Source organism: Sphaerodactylus townsendi, linkage group LG02, assembly GCF_021028975.2.
Source record: "Sphaerodactylus townsendi isolate TG3544 linkage group LG02, MPM_Stown_v2.3, whole genome shotgun sequence".
Lineage (NCBI taxonomy): Eukaryota > Metazoa > Chordata > Lepidosauria > Squamata > Sphaerodactylidae > Sphaerodactylus > Sphaerodactylus townsendi.
The window spans coordinates 164175256-164199481 of NC_059426.1; the positions used below are offsets into that span (position 1 = coordinate 164175256).

Here is a 24226-nt window from a genome sequence, read left to right on the forward strand (position 1 = left end):
AAATTAAGGATACTTAAAATTTCAGAGTATGATTAGATGGACGACCATAAAGGTAGTTGTATCACAACTGTATCACAATTTGTTAAATTATGCTGGCCACTTGGATAAGCAAGGCAGATTTTAGTTTTTCCAGATACTTCTCATTTAAAAATCACCTTGTCAGACTCTCTTCTCCCAGTACCAGCTATAACTGTCCTGGTGGAGGAAGCTGGGATAGAAGTGGGGCCAAAACTCCTTTTGCCACCTCTGCATTCAGGCATCATGACAAAAGCATGTCTCAAACCACAAGTAGTTATGACATCTGAATGCAGAGAGTTCAAAAACTGAGGTTAGTTGGATGGAACCCAACCGGACAATAAGTATTATAAACTACAGTCTGTACAGGCAGTAATCATTTGCTAGTCCACTGAGCGCCAACTATACTCTGTAGCTGTTTGGCCATGGAGACGGTAGTATAAAGGGGACATGCTTTCTAGTGCTAGGAGGCAAAAAACAGACAAAGGTCCTCACCCACGCAACATTTACTAGCTATATACACTGTACAAGACTCATTCCTGTTTGCTTTGCTTCTGACCCCTTTCAACTGCAAATCAATAATGCTCCAGCATCATGTTTGGACTCAAATCTAGGTTCTTTCCCCATACTCGTTAAATAGAAAAGAAAGGAAGAAATACTTCTAAAGCCTAAAAGGATACTGTAGTTTGATGGTGGAAAAAATGAAGACTGATGTTTGTCTATGTTAGGTGGATTGTTTTTGTGTTATACTATCATTCTCTATCTTATTATAATAATGTACAATGTAAGAAGGAAAGGAATGATGACTTGATTGTATGTTGTTAATTTAATAAACTCTTTAGAAAAGACTGATGGGAGATTCCTACCTTAATTTTTTTTTTAAATACACTATAGTTATAGCTGCGTTCCAAATAGGCCATCTGCTTAGTGTTCTGAGGCTACACAACTCATTCAGCCATCTTGACAGACAATATTTTTGTACAAACTTATACACTAAAACACTGAAAGCAGGCTAGCTTCTTTGAATGGACATTGAACTTTAACAAATAACAATTATTCTCATAAAAAGTTATTTTATGCAAGTTTTACCATATCTAATTTTTTTGTGTAATCAGCGGTGGCTCAAATGGTGCAATGTTGCCAATTATTTTTATTTCTGAAGATAGTGGAGATCCACTCCCAGCAGAAAGGATATATTCTCTGATCATATTCTATCAGTGAATGCCAGAAACTGCCAGTATCGGCACAAAAAGGTCTATAGATGACATAAAAGGGAAAGAAATTCAGCACTTTTAGACGAATGAAAAAAGCTCTGTTGTAAAATCTAAAATATGTTACCAAAGTCTTACTTCCTCCTTATATTTTGCTTCAAAGGCACAACAATCCACACATGCATGCAAGTGTATTTATTAGTGGTATTTTTCCAGTTAAATTCAAAGATATGTACCTATGGCACTTCAAAAATAAAAGATATGTTAAGCAGTTACATAAGCCACTGCAAGATCTATTATACGGTTCCACACCCCTACAGGTTTGTCCGCCTTCTCTACCTGACCAGCCTGCTGACATGAGGAGAAAGATCACCTCAGGAAAGCTGAGAGGGAAGGGAAATGAACAGATTGTATTGCAGAATCCGGAAAGTTTTACTTGGGAAACAGATTAAATGTAAAGTCTTTCCCCTGCTTCAACCGGACATCAATATTTTTGTGCCACCAGAAGCTATTCCTTTAAATCTCTCCCTTGTCACAGACTTGTTTGCTAAGCATGAAAATAACACATCTCCCAGCTGAAGAAGGGGTTAAAGATTGCTGTGCTTAACATGGACATAGGGATGAATAATACAGGTGAATAAAATAGAAGGGAACAGGATGATCCGGAAGCAGACAAAGAAACGAGAAAGTAAGAGAACATGGGTCAGCAGGAAGGGAAATGGGTGTTGTCACTTGCTGGACTTTTAGATACAGTCTCCTTCTTTCTCTCTATGGCCATATCTTCAAGCATATCCCTACAAGTTTGGAACTGCAGGCTTCAAAAATAATTTCTGCAATTCAGAAATATGAGATCATAAGCTAAGCCCAAACCCTTTGTCCAATTCCAGCTCATAAAAGTCTGTATTGACCCACACTCTATCAGGTGTCTATGGCAAGAAAGCTTTATCATGGGGCATTTTCAGCATCGCTACAGCAGTAATGTAAGCACAAGGGTTCATGGGAGATGCAGTTCCTATGGCAACCTTGCTAGAATGTTAGGATCCAAATTTCCAGAGATCCTTGTACTGGGGTGGCAGAGGGGAACTGCTATACATGCTCAAGACAGCTCGCAACAGTCACAAGAGATCAAGTTCTCATTTAAACAATCTTACCTAGGAAAATACATCCACTACGGGTTTGTATGTCTGAGAAGATACTACCACAATGAAGACCTTGTGGAGGTCCACCACCTGGTAAGTTTTGGGAAAGATAAGGTAGCTTGCAAAGAGCTATGAATTCAAGCTTCTTCAAAGACCTTACATTTTGATGAGAATCAAATCAAGCTCCGATTAGTTCATCTGAAATATACCTATTCCAAATCAAATCCAAGGAAGTACACCCACACAATATTTCATTTTCCACTCTCTTACTAGCAAAAGCAGAGAGAGGTCCAAGGTTACAGAAATTTCCACCAGTACAAAGTACAGCACTGACTGCCCACACCCAACCAATAAATAACAACTGTTAAAAACAACTAGCACTAAAAATGATGAGGAACAAGTGTGGTGTAGTACTTGCACTATGGAACTAGGATCTGGAAGATCCAAGTTCAAAACCCCACTCTGTCATGGGTGACTTTTTTTCCCTACTGAGGGGACGCACACAGCCTCCTAAGATTTTTGGGATCTAGGTTTATTTTTAACAATAAACTAAAAACCTTCCACTCAGTTTCCAGGTGAACAAGGAAACGGAGATCTCTGAGGCTGAATCCATATATAAACAACTAAGATTTATTTGTTTATAAGTTGGTTTTGAAGGAGCAAACCAGGAGCACAGACTCCATGTATACAAAGTAGAAACTTGACTGAGGCACAAAAATTTAAACTGGTTATGACTTGGGAGCATTTAGACTTTTGTACGTTTAGGACACAAACGGATGTTTGTTGACTAGCCACTGGGTTGGATCTTCTCTCTCACACAGGATTGCAGTCAGACTAAATTGTACAAGGTCTGCTCATTACAAGAGACAGATATAATACAGTACTCTGTTCTCTCCCGGAGATAAGAGTTAAACCACTCTGCAACACTACCAGGTAGAGCTACCTGTGCTGCTGGCAGGCGTCAGCTATGGTGTAGTCAGGCAATCCAAGTTTAGGACAGGCGGAAAGCAGAGGTGTGGTCAGGCAGGTTATCTAATGCAGGAGTGAAAGCAGGCAAACAGGCTAGGAACTGAGGTTCAGAAGAACTAAACAGGAAGCCAGGTGTGTGGATCTTCCCTGTGAAATACACTCCTTGCACCCAAGCACAGCCAAGTCCAAGGCAGGGTTTATAAAGGATGTCCCTGCTAACGAGGCCAGGACTCTGCAAAAACTCAGTCCTCCTTTGATGTTGATGTTTCTAGCTTGCAGAATCTTTGCCATATTGAGATGCAATGTGGACACTTCTTTTATTACTGAGCTGCTGTCTCTGCCTTTGTCTTCTTTGTGCAACTGGCTCAACACTTAGTGGTCTGGGGAAGCTGAAGGCTCTCTCAGCTGCACTGCATCTGGCTCAGCCTCGGAAGGGATTGGCTCTGTTACTTGCAGCTCTTCTTGAGAAGCCAGCTCCTGGTCTATGGTGCTGCCTGGATCTTCATCTGATTCCTCATCTCCCAGGGGCTGGCTTATGATACTACCCTTCACACTGCCCTTTTTCCTGAGCCAACCTGAGTTATCATTGTTCACTTCCTGAGGTACAACCCTCCAACATCCCATCCCCCTTCTCGAAGATGACTGGAAACTGGAACAGTACTCCAATGGGCTCACCTGAGTGGCTGATTTCCCTTCAGGTGCAGGACAGACTCCTGTCTGTCACAGTGACCTTGGGCAAGTCACATTGCCAGACTCACTTACCTTACAGGATTGTTCTAAGGGCAGGGGTCTGCAACCTGCGGCTCTCCAAATGTTCATGGACTACAAATCCCATCAGCCCCTGCCAGCATGGCCAATTGGTGGGCAAGTCACATTGCCAGACTCACTTACCTTACAGGATTGTTCTAAGGGCAGGGATCTGCAACTTGCAGCTCTCCAGATGTTCATGGACTACAAATCCCATCAGCCCCTGCCAGCATGGCCAACGCTGGCAGGGGCTGATGGGAATTGTAGTCCATGAACATCTGGAGAGCCGCAGGTTGCAGACCCCTGTAAGGGTGAAACAGAGGAGGAAAGAACAGTCTTTTATGATGCTTTGGTTCCCACTAGGGAGAAAAGCTGTATATAAATATCTGAAAGAGATACTATAAAATCCTACAGTTTTTTCCACAAGCCAAATGAATAACAACTTTTTATTTGACACATGTCACGTATGACGGTGAATGCCAAAAAATGGAAGGAAGCCATTATAAAATTGGGTATTCTAGGCAACACTGGTTTGGTTCCGTTTACAGAGATAAGAAACACACACACTAACTCAAAATGTGTTTGTTTTGAGGGTACAATGGAAGACGAAACATATGCCACCTTGAGCTGCTGGGAAAGCTGAAAATGTACTCAGTAAAATGACAAATAAATAAATCCAGTCTAAATAACTTGGAAAAGGCTGCCAAAAGATCAAAATCATGCAAACTAGCCTTCTGGGTGGAGACCTCAGCTATGAAGCCCCTTGCTGTGCTACAGAGAGTTACTTTTTTGACCTACAAATATTCGACAAAAAGTGCTAACAGTAGTCTCTTGAGCCTTCTCTCACTGATGAGAGTTATTATCAGACAATTAGAAAAGCGCTGTATTTGGGACACCACTGTTAAAATCACTGCTGAATTATCCAGATAAGATGCTATTTCCCTGCATTAAATGAAGACCTCTAATACACTAGGAAATGCCATTTCCCCAAACATTTATTCATAGACGTTAAAATAAGTTACTAGTGATAACAATTTTTTTAATGAACAGCAGCAAAAGACTGAGAGACAGCCACAAATACACTCACACATACACACACAAAACATTTTGTTAGAAGAATGCTTTTGCTTACGGGGTACAATGACTAGGAGAAGCTTATATAGAGATACACTGAGAATGTATATAGAGAATGTTATGTAGAGATACACTGAGATACGCTACTTCTCTCTAACCTCTTGGGGACATTATTAATATCTGTAAAATAATTCTGCAACAGGCCAGCTAAGACGCACAACAAGATTTTGCCGCCAGCAAATCATGAATAAATTCTATTTCATTCCAAGTCCAAAAATGTATCAAGCATACATGCAAGCAAAGCAACTTTTTCAAAGTCACACAAAGATCAGACAACCAAATTCAACCTATAAAGGTGAAAGAAGAGATACACTCAGCAGTAAGAACATTAAATCCTATAAGAGAAAGGTGCAAAAACAGGATGAGGACAAGGAAAGAGTTGCCCCGATTCATTCTCACCTTCTTGTTCAGTATTCTGCCTATTTTTTTTATTCTCTGCTTTAGGCCAGTCTTCTTTGGGTGCCAAATTTTCTCTTTTGATGTTTCTAGGATGCTTTGAAGAATCATTCCTAAAATGTTCCTCATAATAAAGCTCACAAATAAAAAGCAACAATTTATAAAAGACTTCAAAAAATTAACCAGTGAATCTAAACCTAGAAGCTAAAACAGGTTCCGTGTACCAGCTACAGTGGAAATCTACTAAAATGGATATCCCTCTGGGCTGGTGACATATAAAATATAAGAGGCCATGACGTGCCAAGATAAGACATCCAAATGAAACAAGACAGACCACAGCTATGACAGAAGAGATATGGCTGATCAAGTTTCACCTAATTAGGCAAGCTTCAACGAGAAGTTCATGATACCGCACTTGTAGCGTACGATCCTCTGCTTCAGTTTCAGAAGAATCACAACAGAACAATGATCAAATTCGAAAACAAGTTTGCTGCATATGATAGCAGGAGAAAAAAAGGGAATGCTTCCCACAGGGCGGGCACAGACACTGCACTGGAATATATATAGGTCCACTTCTAAAATACCCTGTACATAATGGGTCAGGCTAACAGGCGAAACAGGCGAGATGCAGGCGAAACGTCAGGAGAGAATGCTGCTAGAACACAGCCATACAGCCTGGAAACCACACAACACCCCAAAGGGACTGTGTTAGTGCCAGAGAACCTCAGGATGAGACAGCAAGTCACCTCCCCATTTCTATGAAGACCCTTGCCATTCATCCACCATCAGCACCTGTTAAACTGGCCCACCTTACTTTACCAAACCTAATTTAATTTTATCTACTAATTTAAACCTACTTTACCTTACCGAACCTAATTTAATTGTGGAGACTGGATCTCCTCCAGTGCAAGGAATCATCCTTTGATGCAAGAGAATCACAGCATTAGAAGGGGCCATACCTCTATTCAATGCAAGATCAGCATAAAGCAGGGATACCAAAGATGAGTTCCAGAGGCCGGATTTGCCCCCTTGAGAGAGCTTATCTTACCTGCAAGCCAGCTGAGGAACACATTACCTCCCCCCTCCCACCACCCCCCGGTTCTAACCTGGCAAGCCCGCTCACCAGGCCAGATCTAGGTTGGGTGAGTGGGTTGCCTCAGCTATCTCGTGGGCCTGATAAGCCCTCTCAAGGGGTTCTGATCCGGGCTGGTGAACCTGCTGCAAGGACGCTAGCTGAAGCAGCAACCCATCCACCCTTGGGCTGGCAAGCCTGCTGCGGGCTCACCAGCTGAGGTGACCTGGCCTGCCCAAGTCACATTTATGGCATATCCAGTCCGGACAACAAATTACCGTATATACTCATGTATAAGTCGACTTTTTCAGCACATTTTTGGTGCTGAAAAAGCCCCCTTCAACTTATATGCAAGTGCCTCACAGAAGTCGGTGGCCTCGGCAGCCGGCTTCTGCAAGGCTTTGATAGCCCCCTCTCTTCCCGGCATGGCAGTGAGAGAGAGGTGGCTTTCAAAGAGAGAGGAGGCATTTCCCACCCTAGACTTATACCCGAGTCAATAAGTTTCCCAGTTTTTTGTGGTAAAATTAGATACCTCAACTTATATTCGGGTCGACTTATACTCGAGTATATACGGTAGCTCAACACCCCTGGCCTAAAGTATCACTGAAAAGTGTTCATCCGGCTGCTGCTTGAAGCCTGCTAGTTGAGGGGGAGCTCGCCACTGAGGAGAACATTCTTTGTGCTGTTCCTGGCAGAACAGAAGCAAAGGAGCCAACTCGAAACATTCAGCTTCTTAAATGGGAGCTAAAGCGCCAGTGCTGCAAGGTTGCCATATTTTAGGAACAGAGCCTACCACACCCCTGAACTCAAGCAGGCAACTGGTTATCGCTTTCCCATGCAAATCGCTCTGTAGAAAATGCTGCAGCCAGCGAAATATCAACATTTAGACAATCTCGACTGATCAGACTGCACAGTAGGCATACTTAAATATAACCCCCGTATCTATTCACATCCATAATCTGCAGAAGTTTAAGCTTGTTGGCACATGCTATCTACCCTCTTCTCTCTGGTTCTATCAGCTACCCGCATGAATACTTTATACTACCTAGCGAGAAGTTGGACGCATCATAAGATAAGGACAGAGCTGCAGAGGTTAGGTTTAAACCTCAGTTTATCCACACACTTAGAAGCAGACCGACTTCTCTCAAAGATTTCAAGATAAGAGACAATTATTTGCAAAAACCGAAATTGGCATACCACACACCATGAAGACAACAGAAAGCTAAAGTTGTCTATAAATGAATAATGCAATCACTTAATGGTTCTCCTGACATCAATATAATTTTAGGATTAATTGGATTTCCAGTTGCGCCTCTCATTTATACTTTGGGACCACACATAGTCAGACGCATTTTAAAGACAGTTTATATAAGTATGTGCCAACATTGACTTATGGTAACAGCAGCAAGGGGTTTTCAAAGCAGCTGAGAAGCAGAGGTGGTTTTTAGTTGCCTTCCTCTGCAGACTCTTCCTTGGTGGTCTCCCATGCAAATACAGACCCGCTTAGCTTCTACAGTCTGACAAGATCTGGCTATATCATGCTGCCCACCCCCATCCCCCAACTGCGTTGGAATATGTAATGTCGAAGGCTTTCACGGCCAGAATCACTGGGGTGCTGTGTGGTTTCCGGGCTGTATGGCCGTGTTCTAGCAGCATTCTCTCCTGACGTTTCACCTGCATCTGTGGCTAGCATCTTCAGAGGATCCTCTGAAGATGCAGGTGAAATGTCAGGAGAGAATGCTGCTAGAACACGGCCAAACAGCCTGGAAACCACACAGCACCCCTGCCTTGGGATAGTTCACTTTTTAAAATTACATGGTCCTGATCTTTTAATGATTTTTCTGAACCTGGGCTAAATCACAGTTCTCCATTTAATACAGCATATATGATTAGACAAACAGAATGATTAAAAGTGAACCATCCACAGAGAACCTTTGATACCCAACCACAACTTTTCATTGTTAACCTGCAAGATTTCAAGACTCTAATGTTTTAAAAGGAATGCAAACATTGTCTTTCGGTCTTATTTTTAATTCTCTAACTTCTACGATTCAGAATCAGTTAACGAGATATGCATCACTTCATTCAAGAAAAGGCATAAACTGCCACTCTGGTGGTAAAAATAAATAACGGAAACATAAAAAGCAGACAATTATCAGTATTAACGCTGGCCATAAACACAGCATCCTCAGCCGATATCCATAAAACATTCCTCAAGGAGCAGTTTTAAAAAGGAAAGCAGCAGTTAAAGACTACTTTAAAAAGATGGAGTACTTTGTTTAAAAGCCCGGGTAGAGAAAAGTGTTTGGACCATGCATCCAAAGGACAGTAAGGGAGGTGCCAGACGAACATCAAAGGAAAAGGCCCTCCAGCAATGAGCTCACTACTGGCTGGGGTGGGAGGGGAGGCTGTTTCTGGTTGCCACTTATCTTACCTCTGGAGACAGAAATAGAGAGAGTAGGGCCTGGGACAGTATGGGAAAAAGTGGTCCTTTAAATCAGGAGCGTCCAACCCTGATGCTCCAGATGTTTGTGGAGTGTTATTCCCACCAGCCAGGAATCATAGTCCACAAACATCTGGAGCACTGGGGTTGGACGCCCCTGATTTAAATACCCTAGCACCAATCTGTTTAAGTTCTTAAAAGGTAAGAACCAGAACTGTGTGAACAGGAACACACTGGATTGATTGCTTGTCTCCTGATTTATGTATTTACTGGACTGATAAAGGTACAGTGTCATGATATGTAGAACTAGATTCCAGAGTGAGAACATTATTGATTAGGTACAACTGTATTAAGCAATTACCTCCAAGCTCTTGGATGGCCATTCTAGAACCCTACAAAAAGCAAACCACTGATAGCTCTACAATATGGTGCCCTAGGTTGCTAGGACCAATGCCAGACACAACTCTGGATCCAAATATTCTCATGGTATGAGGCCTAATGTCAGTTGTTCAAGAAGGCAGAGCCCTTCCAGGATTGGATACTACAACACCAGGGATGAGGAAGGCAGGCTACCCAACAAAATGAAGTTGTGAAAGACACATAAATGCCTACATGCAGTCATTCTTGTCCTCCCTGAAAGACCCCATGGGCCAACAACATATTTCTAAATATCTGGGCTAATATTAATATGTTATTATCTATTTATTGGGATTTAAACCCCTCGCATATGGAGGTCTCAGGGCAGCTTACAAAATTCGAAACAAAAAAAAAATCCTCATGTAACACAGCCACAAAAAGCATATTATTACCCACCCACATATCCTCTCCCACCCCAGACCAGCATCCTCCAGAAGGGGCATCAAGGGGGTCAAAGGCCAGAGGCCTGGGTGAATAGGAAGGTCTTTGCCCATAAAGGACTGGCGCCTGGAGAATTTCCACAGGGAACCCATTCCAGAGTTTGGGAAGAAAACTCTCCTGCGTGCTCCCTTCCCCCTACTTCCCTGCACCTTGGCAGGGGAAAGGACCAGCAGGAGAGCACCCTTTCTCAACCTCAGTGCTCTGGCAGGTTCATATGGGTGCAGGCAGCCATGCAGATAGGTGGGACCCAACCCACTGAGTATGTACATAGTACCAGTGTACTGAGGTTAACATCATATAAAAGCCTTTCCAGATAAGGCAGGACAAAAATGTGACTAAATAAAGAGATAGCTCCTGTTCGAAGGCTTACCGTTTCCCATTTTGCATTACAGAGCCTTAAGGAGCTCCAAGGAAGTTTGTAACAATCTAATACTTCAGAAATATATTTTGAAGTACTCCTTGTCCATTAGGTTTGCAATGAGTACAGATCTAAATCAGAAACAGACCTACGTTAATGATATAAAAATAGGAGCATTCTTGTTTGGGTTGGCCTGATGTTACACTGGATGGCATTTGTTACAGGAACTGAGCCGTGCGGCGCAGAGCAGTAAGCTGTAGAATTGCAAAGTTCTGTTCACGACCTGAGTTCGATCCTGACAGAAGTCAGTTTCAGCTTAGATCAGCCCTCCATCTTTTCAAGGTAGGTAAAATGAGTACCTGGCTTGCTACATGACTGGGGAAGTCAATGGCAAGCCACTCCATAAATACAGTCTGCCTAGTAAATGTCACAATGTGACATCACCCCATGGGTCAGTAACGAGGACTAACTTTACCTATTCGATGCTGCCTCCTGATCTTGGCTTATTACTCTTGTTATTGTTTTGGCTTTATACTTGTGCTCTTTCTGGTTTTGCTTGTCGTTGCTGAGCCTGCTGACATTTTTTCTCCTGCCGTCAGTATTTCACTTGTTGCTTTTCTTTTATTCTAGTTCTTGTTATGAGTTGCCTTGAACGGAGTTGGCAAAGTGGGATAGAGAGACTTTAGCCAATAAATGAGCGGTGTGCTTTTCCTGATGCACAGGAGCGGAGGCAGTTAATCCATGTTGTACTGTACTGAATGGGATTGTCATGCCACATCCACATTCCTGCTCAGCTAGTCGCATGCTAGCAGCTTATTTATGCGTGACTAGAGTTGGATCATATCCAGTACGTGCTAGGAAAATAAAAAAACTGCTTGATATTCAGTCCACCTCATCTGTTACCATTAGCACAAAGAATGCAAGTTACTTTTCTGTTGTGCATGTTGTGTGCTGCCAAATCACTTCCGATTTATGACAACCCTGTGAAGTAACGACCTTCAAAACACCCTATCATTAACAGCCTTGCTCAGGTCTTGCAATCTGAAGGCCATTGCTTCCTTTATTGATTCAGTCCACCTCCTGTTGGTCTTCCGCTTTGCCTGCTGCCTGCAACTTTTCCTAGCGTTATTATCTTTTCCAGTGAGTCCTGTGTTCTTGTATGGTAGCTTCTGTTCAGTCATTTTAGCTTCTTGGGAGCAATTCCTTGCTGCATCAAGGAACATCAAATTGTACTTACTTCAAAACTCTTCATAAAAATGTAAGAGCAGATAAACAGATGACACTACAAATGTGCTGACACATTCAGAGATACATGTGAAGATGGATTTCATGGTCTATTTAAACAACAGTTCAAGACACTTACATTAGTACATTCAACACAGCATGAAAGCAAGTCACAGTTGATGAAAAATGTTATTGGTTTCCATGCCAAATGCTAATTATCATACTCATTTTTGCAACAATCCACAGAATTGTAACCACAGAGAAGTATGTTTTAAGCATAAGATGTCCCCTAATAGTGCAACAATTCAAACTCATTTTTATACAATTAACGTAAAACGTCAACACGTAATGTATAAATCCTGAGTTTTCCTTAGCACTCTTCCTGTGCAAGCATAAAAAATATCTGTTGCACTATCACTTGGAATTAAATAAGTACTTTATTTTTTTCTGTTTAAAATTACTTATGCTAAAATCAACCACAGGAAGCACTTGTCAACTCTAAAAGGGATCCTCAGTGCTACTGCAATGACTTAATTCAGAGCTGTTACGGTGAATCAAAACACCCTATCTACGAAGACAGAAGGTGTATGGCATTTTTAGCATACATCTTTGTTCACTTCTCTGAGTCCCAAGTCATTGTGAAATCTATTCCCCTTTGAATACCTGGTGTCAGTTAATCAGAAATGAAACACTCTCTCGCTATACCTTACTCTTTGCCACTTTAAGCAAGTTATGAAGTGAATCAAAACAAATGGCTCTTATCTCAGGGTAACTGTTGGGGCATGGGAACTCCCCAGTATAATGTCCTTGAAGAAAAGAATAATTATAATCGGATAGGGGAGGGGTATTACAAGGAGCCAGAACCCCTCTGGTTTACTTGCTGATGCCTCTTACAATTCTTAGGAAGTTGTGCAGAAGGTCAAAGGGGCAATACTCTCTACTTCAGGCTCCAGCATGATTCAAGTTGGGTTGACGTTTTCCAGCCTGGAGGGGAGGAAGTACTTGCCTGGTTAGAATGGGGCCTGATAACCAGTAATCAGAGCACATGCAACTCCTCAGTGGGCCAAAATAATTCCACCATCACCCTTGGGCTGTACTGGGTTGGGAAAAAAGGAACAAATGAAAGGCTAAGGGCCCCTTTCCCCCTCTGCCTCAGCCCTCATCCAAACTGCTCCCTCCAAGACACTTGGAAATTTAGTTCCCAGCAGCTGCCATGTGCCTGAGCCGAACTGGTGGGGGGGGGGGGGGTCTGACTACATCACTTCTGGTTTATACATTAGCTACAAATGCTTCTAGGTTAGACCTGGGCCTTTGCCTATGCAATTATATAGTTTTGCCCCTACTTGTCAGCTGTAACCCCACCAACTGCCTCAGCTATAAAACTAAGCTGTGAATGACTCAGCTTCGAAGAGCCCATTCCTATCTAGTACCCCAGGATATCAGTTCAAGGATTCCTCAACATCCCTGACAAAGCCAATGGTGACATAAAACTTCCTCATTTTAATTACATGCAGACTCTGTCTCCTGCAGCAGAGAGATGTAGGCATTATTAATTACAACTATCATTAATGACGCTATTTTCTACATCACACATCTAATCTTGTCATACTGCAGTCCTTTCTGAGGTCTGTGTTGCTTCCTACAAGGATCATACACGCAATCTTGAAGTATCGGCAGTCATTTTTCAATCAGTTGTATAAAAAGGTTTACCCTCCAAACCTGAATGCAAATATGACTGCCAAATTTTTCAACTAGTCGCTGTAGCAGTTGCCTTTAGCGACGACTTGACATGCGGCCAATAGGAGCTGACGATGTATTTTCATCCTGTGAAAAACTTCACCTGCTGATTTCTGCACATCAAATTGTTACTGAAGGTACAAACAAGCCAAGCAGCCCAGGTTGAGTGTTCAGCCAGGAATCCCAACAAGCAGATAACTGGCAGCATCAGACAAGTTACACTGCAGACTACGAAAGGTACCATCTCCTCCACAACCAGTCCCACCCAATTTTCGGCAAGCTGGAAAACAATATGCTGATGCTCACCCTTGTTCATTAATGCAATGCCAGAAGGCACTAATTAAAAAGCGCCATGGACACAATGGAGCCTCTGCTTATTTTAACAGATCTCTTGCCCCCTACGAGCCTTGAACTAAGACTGTATCTACAGGCAGTCAATTCTCATCATTTTACTTCGAAGTGTTTGGGCAAGTATGAGACGCCTGAGGTACTCTGGCTCCGTCTTCCAATCTCTGAGAAGACTCATGCAGTGTTTTTGGTTTCTAGCTACTCTGGCAGTGGTTCTTAAATGGTGGGCTGAGGCCCTAATGTGGATCATGAGGCCAGAAAGAAAGGGAAGTGTCAAAAAACTTCGTAGCAACAGTGAGTTTGCCTCGGTAGCATGGCCATAAAAAGTTGCTCATTAGCATTCTCATATTTGAACCTGATCATGGCTCCTCCCATGCAGACCTACAAGAAGAATCATTTTTATAATGACCATTACTTCGAAGGCCATGGAAAACAAATAACCTTCCTGAAATGAAATAGTTTTACAGGACAGCAACTCTTTCAGACTCATCATCTGGGATAGTCACCCGTCAAAGTGGAAGGTGCTGTCAAGTCTGAGTCGACTTATAGTGACCCCTGTAGGGTTTTCAAGGCAAGAGGCCTTCCAAGGGGGTTTGCCATTGCCCTCCTCCTTGTGAGCTTAACTCTGACTAGGCCAAGGTCACTGAGCTTCATGTGGAGAAGCAGGTGACTGCCTCTCGACTTTTTCCCTTGCAACCACTTCATCACCACACAATCCCCACTATAACTCCACTAATATTCCAAGGCAGGAAATACACTGTGACTATTAGGGTTGCCAACAGCATGGAGAAAGAGCATCCTGTTCCTTTAATAAAAACTTAATGAGCTGCTATACACCATCTCACCTGACCATTTTTACCTATTAAAGGAACAGGTTATTTTTTTCCTCCATGTTGCCAGCAACCTTAGTTACCATATAGATGACATAGTTAGGTATATCTCAGTATTATCCAAGGTCCACAATAGAGTTGTGAAACGATCCTCATTAAACTGGTAAGAGAATGGTGGGAAAAAGTCAGAGGACACGGACTGGGAGGAAGTAGTTCATGATTCTATGACCTCTTCCCAATGGTTTTCCCATGCTTAAGAGCTTAGGGCAGTGGTTGCGAACCTTTGGCACTCCAGATGTTATGGACTGCAATTCCCATCAGCCCCTGCCAGCATGGCCATTAGCCATGCTGGCAGGGGCTGATGGGAATTGTAGTCCATAACATCTGGAGTGCCAAAGGTTCACCACCACGGGCTTAGGGGGAGGAAAGGTGGCATGGTATAGCCCAACCTTGTCAAATCTCAGAAGGGTCAGTACTTGGAAGAGAGATAACCAACCAAGATTCTGCAGAGGAAGGCAATGGCAAGCCACCTCTGTTTCTCACTTGCCTTGAAAGCCCCTTGCCGGGGCCACCATATGTCAGCTGTGCCTTGAGGGCACTTTACACACATGAGAGATCAGGAATCCTACACTCACAATGCCACCCACTTGTCTCTCTATGACAGATATTCTTTTCTGACTCATTTTATGCATTTGATTTTTACAAATACCGCTCCACTTTTCCCCTTTGTCATCTACCACTATGAATGGCAAAAGAAAAAAACTCTGAAAGGCCAATGAACATACACAATAGATTTATCAAATATATTCAAACTTGCACAATTTATTACAGCTGCTGAATCAGCATTTCCTTAGTCCAGAGTGGGACGGGGATACAGCCCAATACATAGCAGAGGTCCAAATATCTGAACCAAAGGAAATTTATTACTGACAGAACCACGATATTTCCGTTCTCCTTTTAAAAGAAAACTCCAGTGGAGAACACTTGCTGCACCAACTGATCCCTTGCTAAACTACATCCTGAGAATAATTTTGAAGAAACATTTCAATACTATTTAAGTATATCCATTGTTCTCCTGCAACAAATTAATTTGCTTTCTTCACCAAACAATATTTTCTTGGGCTTTTTCACAGCCAACTTCCAATGGATTTCATAATTCTGTATGTGATCCCTGTTGTGTCCATTGACTTCTGCATAGGACTTAAGTTTGAAAACTATTATCTTTCTTGCCTCCAAAACTGAAAGGATCATAATACCCAACACCAGAGGTGGGATGCAGCCTATTCGCACCTATTCGGTAGAACCGGTTATTAAAATTTTCTCAGTTCGGAGAACCGGTTGTTAATGATTAACTCCACTAGGGACAAGGGGGTAATCTCTGTCCCTGCGTACAACAAATCTCGTCAAGTGGGAAATGCAAAGTCGCTCCCCAGGGCCCCCTGCGGCCCCCCCCATGGTACCCACCCCTACCCCCCACCCCACGGCGCCCACCCCCACACACTTACCTTCATTTCAGAGCGAGATGGGAATTGGCAGACAATTACTAACTTGTCTCTTTTCTGCAGCCAATAGCTTTTGCTCTTAACAAAAATGGCTACAGTAATAGCCAAGTAAAAGGGAACTGCACCTGGGGCACGTGCGCCCTGCGTTCTTGCCACAGCCCTGCCCAGGAATGCCCCGCCCCCGGAATGCCCACCTCTGCCCCGGTTGTGCCCCGCCCAGCCCCATTGGCGCTACGCCACAGTTTGAATCCCACCACCATCAGAACCTGTTATTAAAATTTTTGGATCCCACCACTGCCCAACACCATTATTTACCAAGATTGAGCAAGGATGCTGTTGTAAATATACCAAAACAGCACTGTTTTTGCTTTCTATTTTTTAAAAAAGTGCTGAAGTTAAGCTCATTTTTCTAACTGGATTCCCAAAACATAATGCCAGGTAGAATAATAGAATCACAGAGTTGGAAACAGTGGTATATATACCTAGGGAACAAGGGGTACCCCTTGTCCCCGGGCGCCACTCTTCTGGTCACGTGGGGGGCATCACAAAATCGGCCCCCCACATGACCAGGAAGTCCTGCTGCCTCGTGGTTTTCACACGCCCTCAACCTGGACTTCCTGCTGCCTCCGAGCGAACTCAACCCCACCCATGTCACCATGGACATGGGCAAGATCTAGGTTGCCTGATTCCCTCCCCCCTGCCGGCTGGGCTGCCAGCCAGCAGTCCCTTCTGATCTCCCTCTGGGCAGATCAGAAGAGACTGCAATCCCCGGCCTCAGAGACTTGCTTTTATAAGCACTGAGGCTGGGGGTGGGCCTTGGGGAGCAGAAAGTCCCACCCCTTCCTGTTCCCCAAGCCACACCTTAGGCCTCAGTGCTTATAAAAGCAGGTCAGAAGGGACTGCTGGCTGGGAGCCCAGCGGGAAGTGTGGGGAGGGAGTCAGGCACCCTAGACCTTGCCCATGTTAATGGCGACATGGGCAGGGTCGAGGGCATCCGGCAGCAGTGAGGGGCGTTGCCTGGGGGGGCGTCCGGAGACAATTTGTCTCCGGGTGCCATTTACCCCTGGTACGCCTCTGGCTGGAAGAGACCACAAGAGCCATCCAGTCCAACCCCCTGCGATGAGGGAACACATAATTAAAGCACTCCTGACAGATGGCCATCCAAAGAAGGAGACTCCACCACACTCCGAGGTAGTCATTTCACTGTTCATCAGCCCTTACTGTCGGGAAATTTTTCCTGATGTTTAGGTGGGATCCTTTTTCCTTCACCTTGAATCCATTATTCCTGGTCCTAGTCTCTAGAGCAGCAGAACACAAGCTTGCTCCCTCACCAACATGACATCCCTTCAAATATCTAAACATGGCTACCATATATTTTACAAGAAAATCGAAAAGAGGGAGCCTGTGTTTCAGCATTCAGTGTCTACCTTACTGTGGATACCACTTGGTTATGACACTGATATTCTGCATATTAAATTGGACAAGACCTCTGACTACTATTCAGTTTCCATCAGTGTGGCAGAAGAAATAGAAAGATGCAAACAAGGAAAACTAGTTTTCTACATTAGGAAATGCCAATTATTATAATGGGTCAGGTTTGTGGAATAGCAGGGCCTGAACAGTGCAGAAAACCTGGGAAGGCCCAGTGAACAGTAGCGTTCAGGTTTTTCTCCATGTCAATGTTGCACTCAATGCACTGCCTTGTTTTTCTGTAATTAATGACACTAATTTTCTTAAATGGGGAAAATAAATAGGTAATTCAAGGTCTCACTAGGGCACTGGCTAATCTGGTTCTCTCTCTTAAGAGACTGCGGTGTCTGGACCAGAGGGAGGCTCTCTTATCCAGCACGGTGTCAAATTACCACCTGCCAATTTTGCCACATAGATTTATGGATAAGGCTTACAAGTATTTTTTTCTCTCCAAAAGATTTTCCCACAAAACTGACTTGTACAGCTCATGGTTTCGGTAATATAAGATTCTGTTTTGTTCTGAAACCATCAGGCTTTGCTGAATACAACTCCAGTCCAGACTGACTTCAGAATGAAAACATAAAGAACAAAAGCATCCAGACCTTCTTTCCCTGTAGCGCTGGCTTCCTCAATCTTACTAACATCAGATAAGGAAGGGGGGTAGCACTAAATTGAAGGAGATTTGAAAATCCCATGCCACCAGCAGCTGTTCATCCAACTGGTGGTGGAAGGAAAATCAGTTAGCTCCCATCCAACCTGCTCTTCCCAATAGGAAGAATCCTACGTGGGGTAAAACTGCAACAGATTTGGTTTTTTCTCATTCCCTTGAATTTCACTCCTATTTGCTGTGAACTCCCATCTCAGCCTCTGTTAAGGCTCTTCATTCCTTTAAAAGCTGTGATGTTAACATACACCCCTCTGGTGCCTCCCCTCTACTAATCCTCTACCCTGAAGAACAGAGCAGGCGATGGACTGACAAGAGATACAACTATCAGAACTGCTGGTAATAAAGCAGCATGTTGAAATGAGAATGTAGACTTCAAAGCAGAATAGTGCTATATAGAATATTCTTTCAATATTCCTGTTTCCCTCCTTGTCCCTTCAAGTCACAGCTGACTTATGGCAATCTCATAGGGTTTTCAAGGCAAGAAACATTCAGATGTGGTTTGCCATTGCCTGCCTCTGCCTGGGCTAAAAGAGTTCTCAGTGAGATGTGACTCGCACAAGGCTTCATGTGGAAGAGTGTGGAATCAAACCTGGTTCTCCAGATTAAAGAAGAGTTTGGATTTATATCCCACCTTTCTCTCCTGTAAGGAAACTCAAGGTGGCATACACGCTCCTTTCCCTTCCTCTCCCCACAACAGACACGTGAGATAGGTGGGGCTGAGAGAGTTCAGAGAGAACTGTGATTAGCCCAAGGTCACCCAGCAGGAATGTAGGAGTGCATGAACACATCTGGTTCACCAGATAAGTCTCTGCTGCTCAGGTGGAGGAGTGGGGAATCTAACCCGGTCCTCCAGATTAGAATCCACCTGCTCTTAACCACTACACCACGCTGGCCAGTGGTGGGATTCAAATAATGTAACAACCAGTTCCAGTGGTGGGATTCAAATAATTTAACAACTGGTTGTTTACAAGCACCATTTTAACAACCAGTTCTGCCGAAGTGGTGCGAACCTGCTGAATCCCACCACTGACGCTGGCTCTCTTCAAGTCCACCACTACACCATGCTACCTGGATAAACTAAAGTGATACCTGGTGATCCAGGTCTTTTTTACTACAGAATATAAACCATAAGCGCTTAATGAAACATTGCCACCGCGACTTCAGTGAAATTAAATCATTTTATGTGGTTTGTGGGCTGTTGCCATAGACACAAAACTACTGTGGTCAAAGGAAAAGTAATTCCGGTTGCATCAGGTTCCTCATCCACAGTAGTAGGCCACCAAGCAACTGGCCATAATTCTGTACATGTGCCATTCATGCTGAAGCTCAAAAATGGAGTATCATAATGCTGAAGGTCAGAATTAAGATTCATAGTAACTGTTTCAAGCTTTCTATGCATGGTTTTCTGCATTATGACAGAATAAAGAATATTGCTTTACCACAAGTATTGCATGTTCTGCAAGGAAAAGAAACCCCGTCTTTTTATTAAACAAAACATAACCTCAAATCCAGATTAAATACATAGTTGCAGGGGGGTTTTTTAAAACAAATGAACTGTTACTAAACTAAGCAACATTAAGAATAGTGTTTGTAACTGTGATCTCACATGGCTACAAGAAAGAGCAAATTTTAATTTAATAATTTAATGAACAAGAATAAGATTTTAATTTAACAAGAATAAAAGCAGTTGAAAACAGATATTAATAATCAGTATTTTCCAAAGCAAATAACAACATTAAGAAAATTGACTAAAGTAATGGAGGAAGGGATCTTGAATCACAGCTATAGTTATGAATACAGTTCATAGAACAGTGTTTGGAAGATGTAAGACATAATTCAGATTGCACTCTACAAAAACTGCCTGCACTTGTTTTACAGTTACCTCTTAACAACAAATGTAATCATCTTCAATTTACAGCCATTGGCCTTGACAGCAACAACTCTCATAGAGGCATAGATTCAATGATGGTAGGTCCAATGTTCACAGCTTCAGAAAATTCCTATTAGAACTAAAGTTTAATGGAGGTACTTGGGAGAAGTATTTAATGGACTGCAGTTACAGTCTGTAAGACGACCTACATGTAAATGCTTTGCATTTCAGAGACCTACATCATAACCGTTTTACATATCCATTTTTATGTCTGTATTTTTGGCAATTCTAATGGGCAGTCATGTTTAGAACGTTTGCCCCGTAGCTCTTAATTTAATATAATAGAGTTACTTTGCGTTGCTGCAAAACCTGCTTCCTAAAACTCTTGTTTTACACTACACACAGCGAGATCTCATCCATATTGCTTCCACGAAACCATAAAATAAATTCCAGACTATGGTCTACTCATTTGATTTTTTTAAAATCACCTCCTCTGTTCAAGCATTCTAAGGCTTTCCTATAGGGGAAAGTACTGCATGGAACCTCCCCTTCCCCTCTTTCATTTTTAGGAGGAAAATGCCCCCCCCCCACATCCTCATATACTAATACAAAATGGGGGGGGGGGCGTGTTCAAGAAAACCTTCAGAGCCAACCAATGAATAATCCCAACTAATGCAAGAGCCGGCTTTCCACATGAAACTACGAAGCAGCACATTCTACCACCTCCCCCCCACCCCTGCATTAGAAGAAAATCCACACCAAGTAATACAGACCAGCATGCCGCCACAGAAACCATCGCCTGTCAATGAATATTCTTCCAATTGAATAAAACTTAAAGCAAAGCGGCATTTTTATTCTGGGAACAGTCATACATTTCTGGAGAAAGGGGCAGCAAGCCTCAGGATTCAAGTTGGACGAGATTCAATGGGGCTTACTCATGGGAAGGTATGCACAGGATTGCAGCCTTAGCCGGTCGGTCTGTGGCCTTTCATCACGCATTTCGGCTGCCTCCTCGGTGCATACTCAGACACAGACACACACATGACTATGCCCTGATGAAGGGCCGCCAAAGCATACACACCTCCCCGTTTCCTCCTCGCCTATGCCACAACAACAGCCTTACAAAAAAAACAACAACAGTAAAACAAATATTCCTTCAACGACAAGGGCAATAATGAAACAGCCTTTCAACAACAACCACATTTTAAAAAAAAATCCAATAATAATCACAGATTAGTGGGGAGGAGGGGTTGTCCCCCCAACAACAGCTGCTCAGTTCCTCCCCTTCAGTCAGCGATGGCGAACCTTTCGGCGTGCCAAAAATTGGGCAAATGCCTGACTTGACTCTGCTGCCCCCCGCCCCCAAAGAGAAAACACTTTTTTGAACATTCATTTATTTTTAAAAAATACAGTCCAATTACGTGTGGTGCTATGTATTATGTAAAGAAATGTCAAATAATTGCAAAAGGGGGGGGGGACTGGGAGAATAGTGGTTGTTGGTGAACCCTGGCGTGTCACCCTCCCAAACGTTGTGGCGTGTCACCCTCACACGTTGTGGCGTGTCATCTTTGACACACGTGTCATGGATCGCCATCCCCGGGGCGGGGGGGTGGGGGTGGGACACAAAAACTCACCTGCATGCCAAAAGGAGGTGGGAGCAAGAGGCGGCTTTCCCTCGTCAGCCTCTGCAACCTGGCCCTGTCATATCTAGCAAGCGTGGCGTGGGGAAAGAGGCGGAGGGGACTTGACGGGATTCCCCCCCCCCCCACCTATAAGCAAGCAAAGCCCCCCGCCCCGAATGTGCGTGTTCCTCACAGGATCGGGACCTGCTCCAGAGGCAAGAGGGATCCTTCGCCTTTTCCTCGCCAGCCGTGACAGTAACGAGGGAGGGGGTTTCAACCCACCCACCCCCCGGTCGCACCTTCACCGCCCCCCCTCCGCTTCAAGCCCACTCACCGGCATCATCTCCGGGGCTGCCGCTCAAGCCAGGCCGCCGCTGTGAGGGAAGGTGGGGGGACGCGCATGCGCGTGCACACGCACGGTCGCCGGAGAAGGCCTGACCGCTCCTCCCTGCTGACGGGAGCCGCAGATAGGGGCGGGGCGGCTGCCCAACGTCGCCCCCCCCCCCCCCGCTTAATCTTCTCTCAGCCGCCTCTCTGAGCGGCGGCGGCGACAGACCAGCCGTTGTCCCGCCTCCGCTAACCCCCTTCTTCGCCTCAGAGTTTTCCGCACGGCTCCGCCCCGCGAAGGGTTAACGGCGGCGCCTCGCCATTGGCCGAGGAGGGCAAGGGGGAGGAAGCCGCCCGAGCCTGTCGGAATGAAGAAGGGGGCGGGGGAGTCGAGCCGGGCGCGCGCCCGGCGTTCGGAGACCACGTGACGCGTGTACACATGGAGACACACCGCGGGGTTTTTAAGGGGGCGGGGAGGCGGCTCGTGCCTCCCGCCCGCATGGATGAATCACCGCGTTTCCGGATGATCCGAATCTTGGTTTTGTTTATTATGATCGTGTAACAATTATATATATATTTATTCATATGCACATACACATATATGTATATACACATACATACATACATAAACACACAGATACACCCATACACATATATGTGTATGTACACACATGTAGAGAGACATGTATATATAGACACGTGTACTCATATATACATACATACATATACATATATACACAGACAAACATACATATATATATACACACACGTGTGTGTGTGTGTATTTTCCCCTCTCCCACAATGAGAATCATGTAACAATTTCATTTCCCCTTCTTCCATTATTATTGTTCACATGTGGATAATGATGTCTCCCCTTACCATCATCTCACCATAATAATTATTTGATCAAATTTTAATAATAATGCATTGGATATTATGCCCATGCCCTGATTATGATGTGTCCCCTTACCGTTGTCTCACAATCATAGTTATTTGGCTATAGTTTTACAACAATACCTTGTACATCACGTTTGTATAATGATAATGATGCATCCCCTTTACCTTTATTTTACAATAATAATTTATCACAATTTAATAACAATCCATTCGTGTAGGTTTGTGTAACGATAATAACCAGTATTCACAATAATTAATTGATCATAATTTAATAATGATGCATTGCCTATTATGTTCAATAATGCATCCCCTACCAGTATTTCACAATATTTATTTGATCATAATTTAATAAAGATGCATTGTATATTATGCTCATGTAGCCACAATGATGCATGCCCCTTCCCATTATCTCACAATAATTATTTGATCATAATTTAATAACGGTGCATAGTATGTTATGCTCATACTGGTTGTTTTGTATTTCCCCTTAGGAAAGACGAAGTATAAATGTGGCATGATTTTTTTCCTTCCTTCCCTTTCCCCAGGTGACTGTGAAACCAGCTTCATCAGGGGCTGGAAAAGACCAGGGTGAAGTGGGGAGTGTTGCAGAGGTTTCTCTTGGTTTTGCTTGTCTTGCAAGGATACTGGGATCCAAAATACTTCTGGCCTTGGGTCCGGTGAGGCTTTCTCCCAAGTAAAAGCTCCTCTCTCGTGCATCAGAAGCAAGCTATGGTTGAAAAGGGGCGGCTGTATTTGCAGAGGGACGCGAGGCCTATTCCCTTAAGGAAGAGTTTTCCCCTGTATCCTCGCTGGGCTGCTGTCCAAACTCTGCTTGGCATGACATGGCTCTGACGTCTGGCTTTGCTTTTTTCCCTGCTGCCTCTTCCCACGTCCTGTTTGCCACCACCTTCACCCAAGCAAATGACGTGTAAGATGCAAACTGTGTGTAAGAGACTCTTTAACTCTCCCTGCGTGTTTCTTTGCTGTTTTTCTAAGCAAAAAAGAAGGTCCCCTTCCCACCCTGCGCACACCCTTATTGGTTGTGTTCAGCAGGAGGTTAATATTCCATCTGGAAAATCTCATTTAACACAAGAATAAGACCGCGATTGGAAATAATCAGGAAACACCCCCATGCTTCTGTTCTGTACAGTTATCCCTTTCTCTATTGCAGTTTTGATGTACTGCAGGCCGGCCTAAGAAATTAAACGGGGATTTGGGGGAGTTCTGCAGGAGCCATAAAGAAGCAAAGGCCTGCAGACAGCACAGAGAAAGGTTGGAAGCTGAGAAATGCATAGAATATGTGTATAGCATTGTATAGTCTCGTGTTTAAATTTTTAATACCATAAATACACACAATTTCTGTTTGAAGTTAAAGGAAAACAAATTATGT

General features: G+C 43.7%; 1 protein-coding gene across 7 annotated transcripts in view; it reads right to left on the minus strand.

Annotated features, from left to right (window-relative positions):
• PPP1R13B (protein phosphatase 1 regulatory subunit 13B) overlaps positions 1 to 22260 on the minus strand; it is a 99520-nt gene extending 77260 nt beyond the window's left edge. For 5 of the 7 annotated variants that reach the window (XM_048485582.1, XM_048485577.1, XM_048485581.1 and 2 more), the window contains exon 1: positions 5615 to 5826. In XM_048485582.1, the coding sequence (XP_048341539.1) occupies positions 5615 to 5740 (126 nt within the window). In that variant the 5' untranslated portion in view covers positions 5741 to 5826. Of the gene's footprint in view, positions 1 to 5614; positions 5827 to 21624; positions 21720 to 21946 lie in introns of those variants that run through there. The other 2 variants (XM_048485579.1, XM_048485580.1) reach the window with 2 other exon arrangements.
• Positions 22261 to 24226: the final 1966 nt, after the last annotated feature.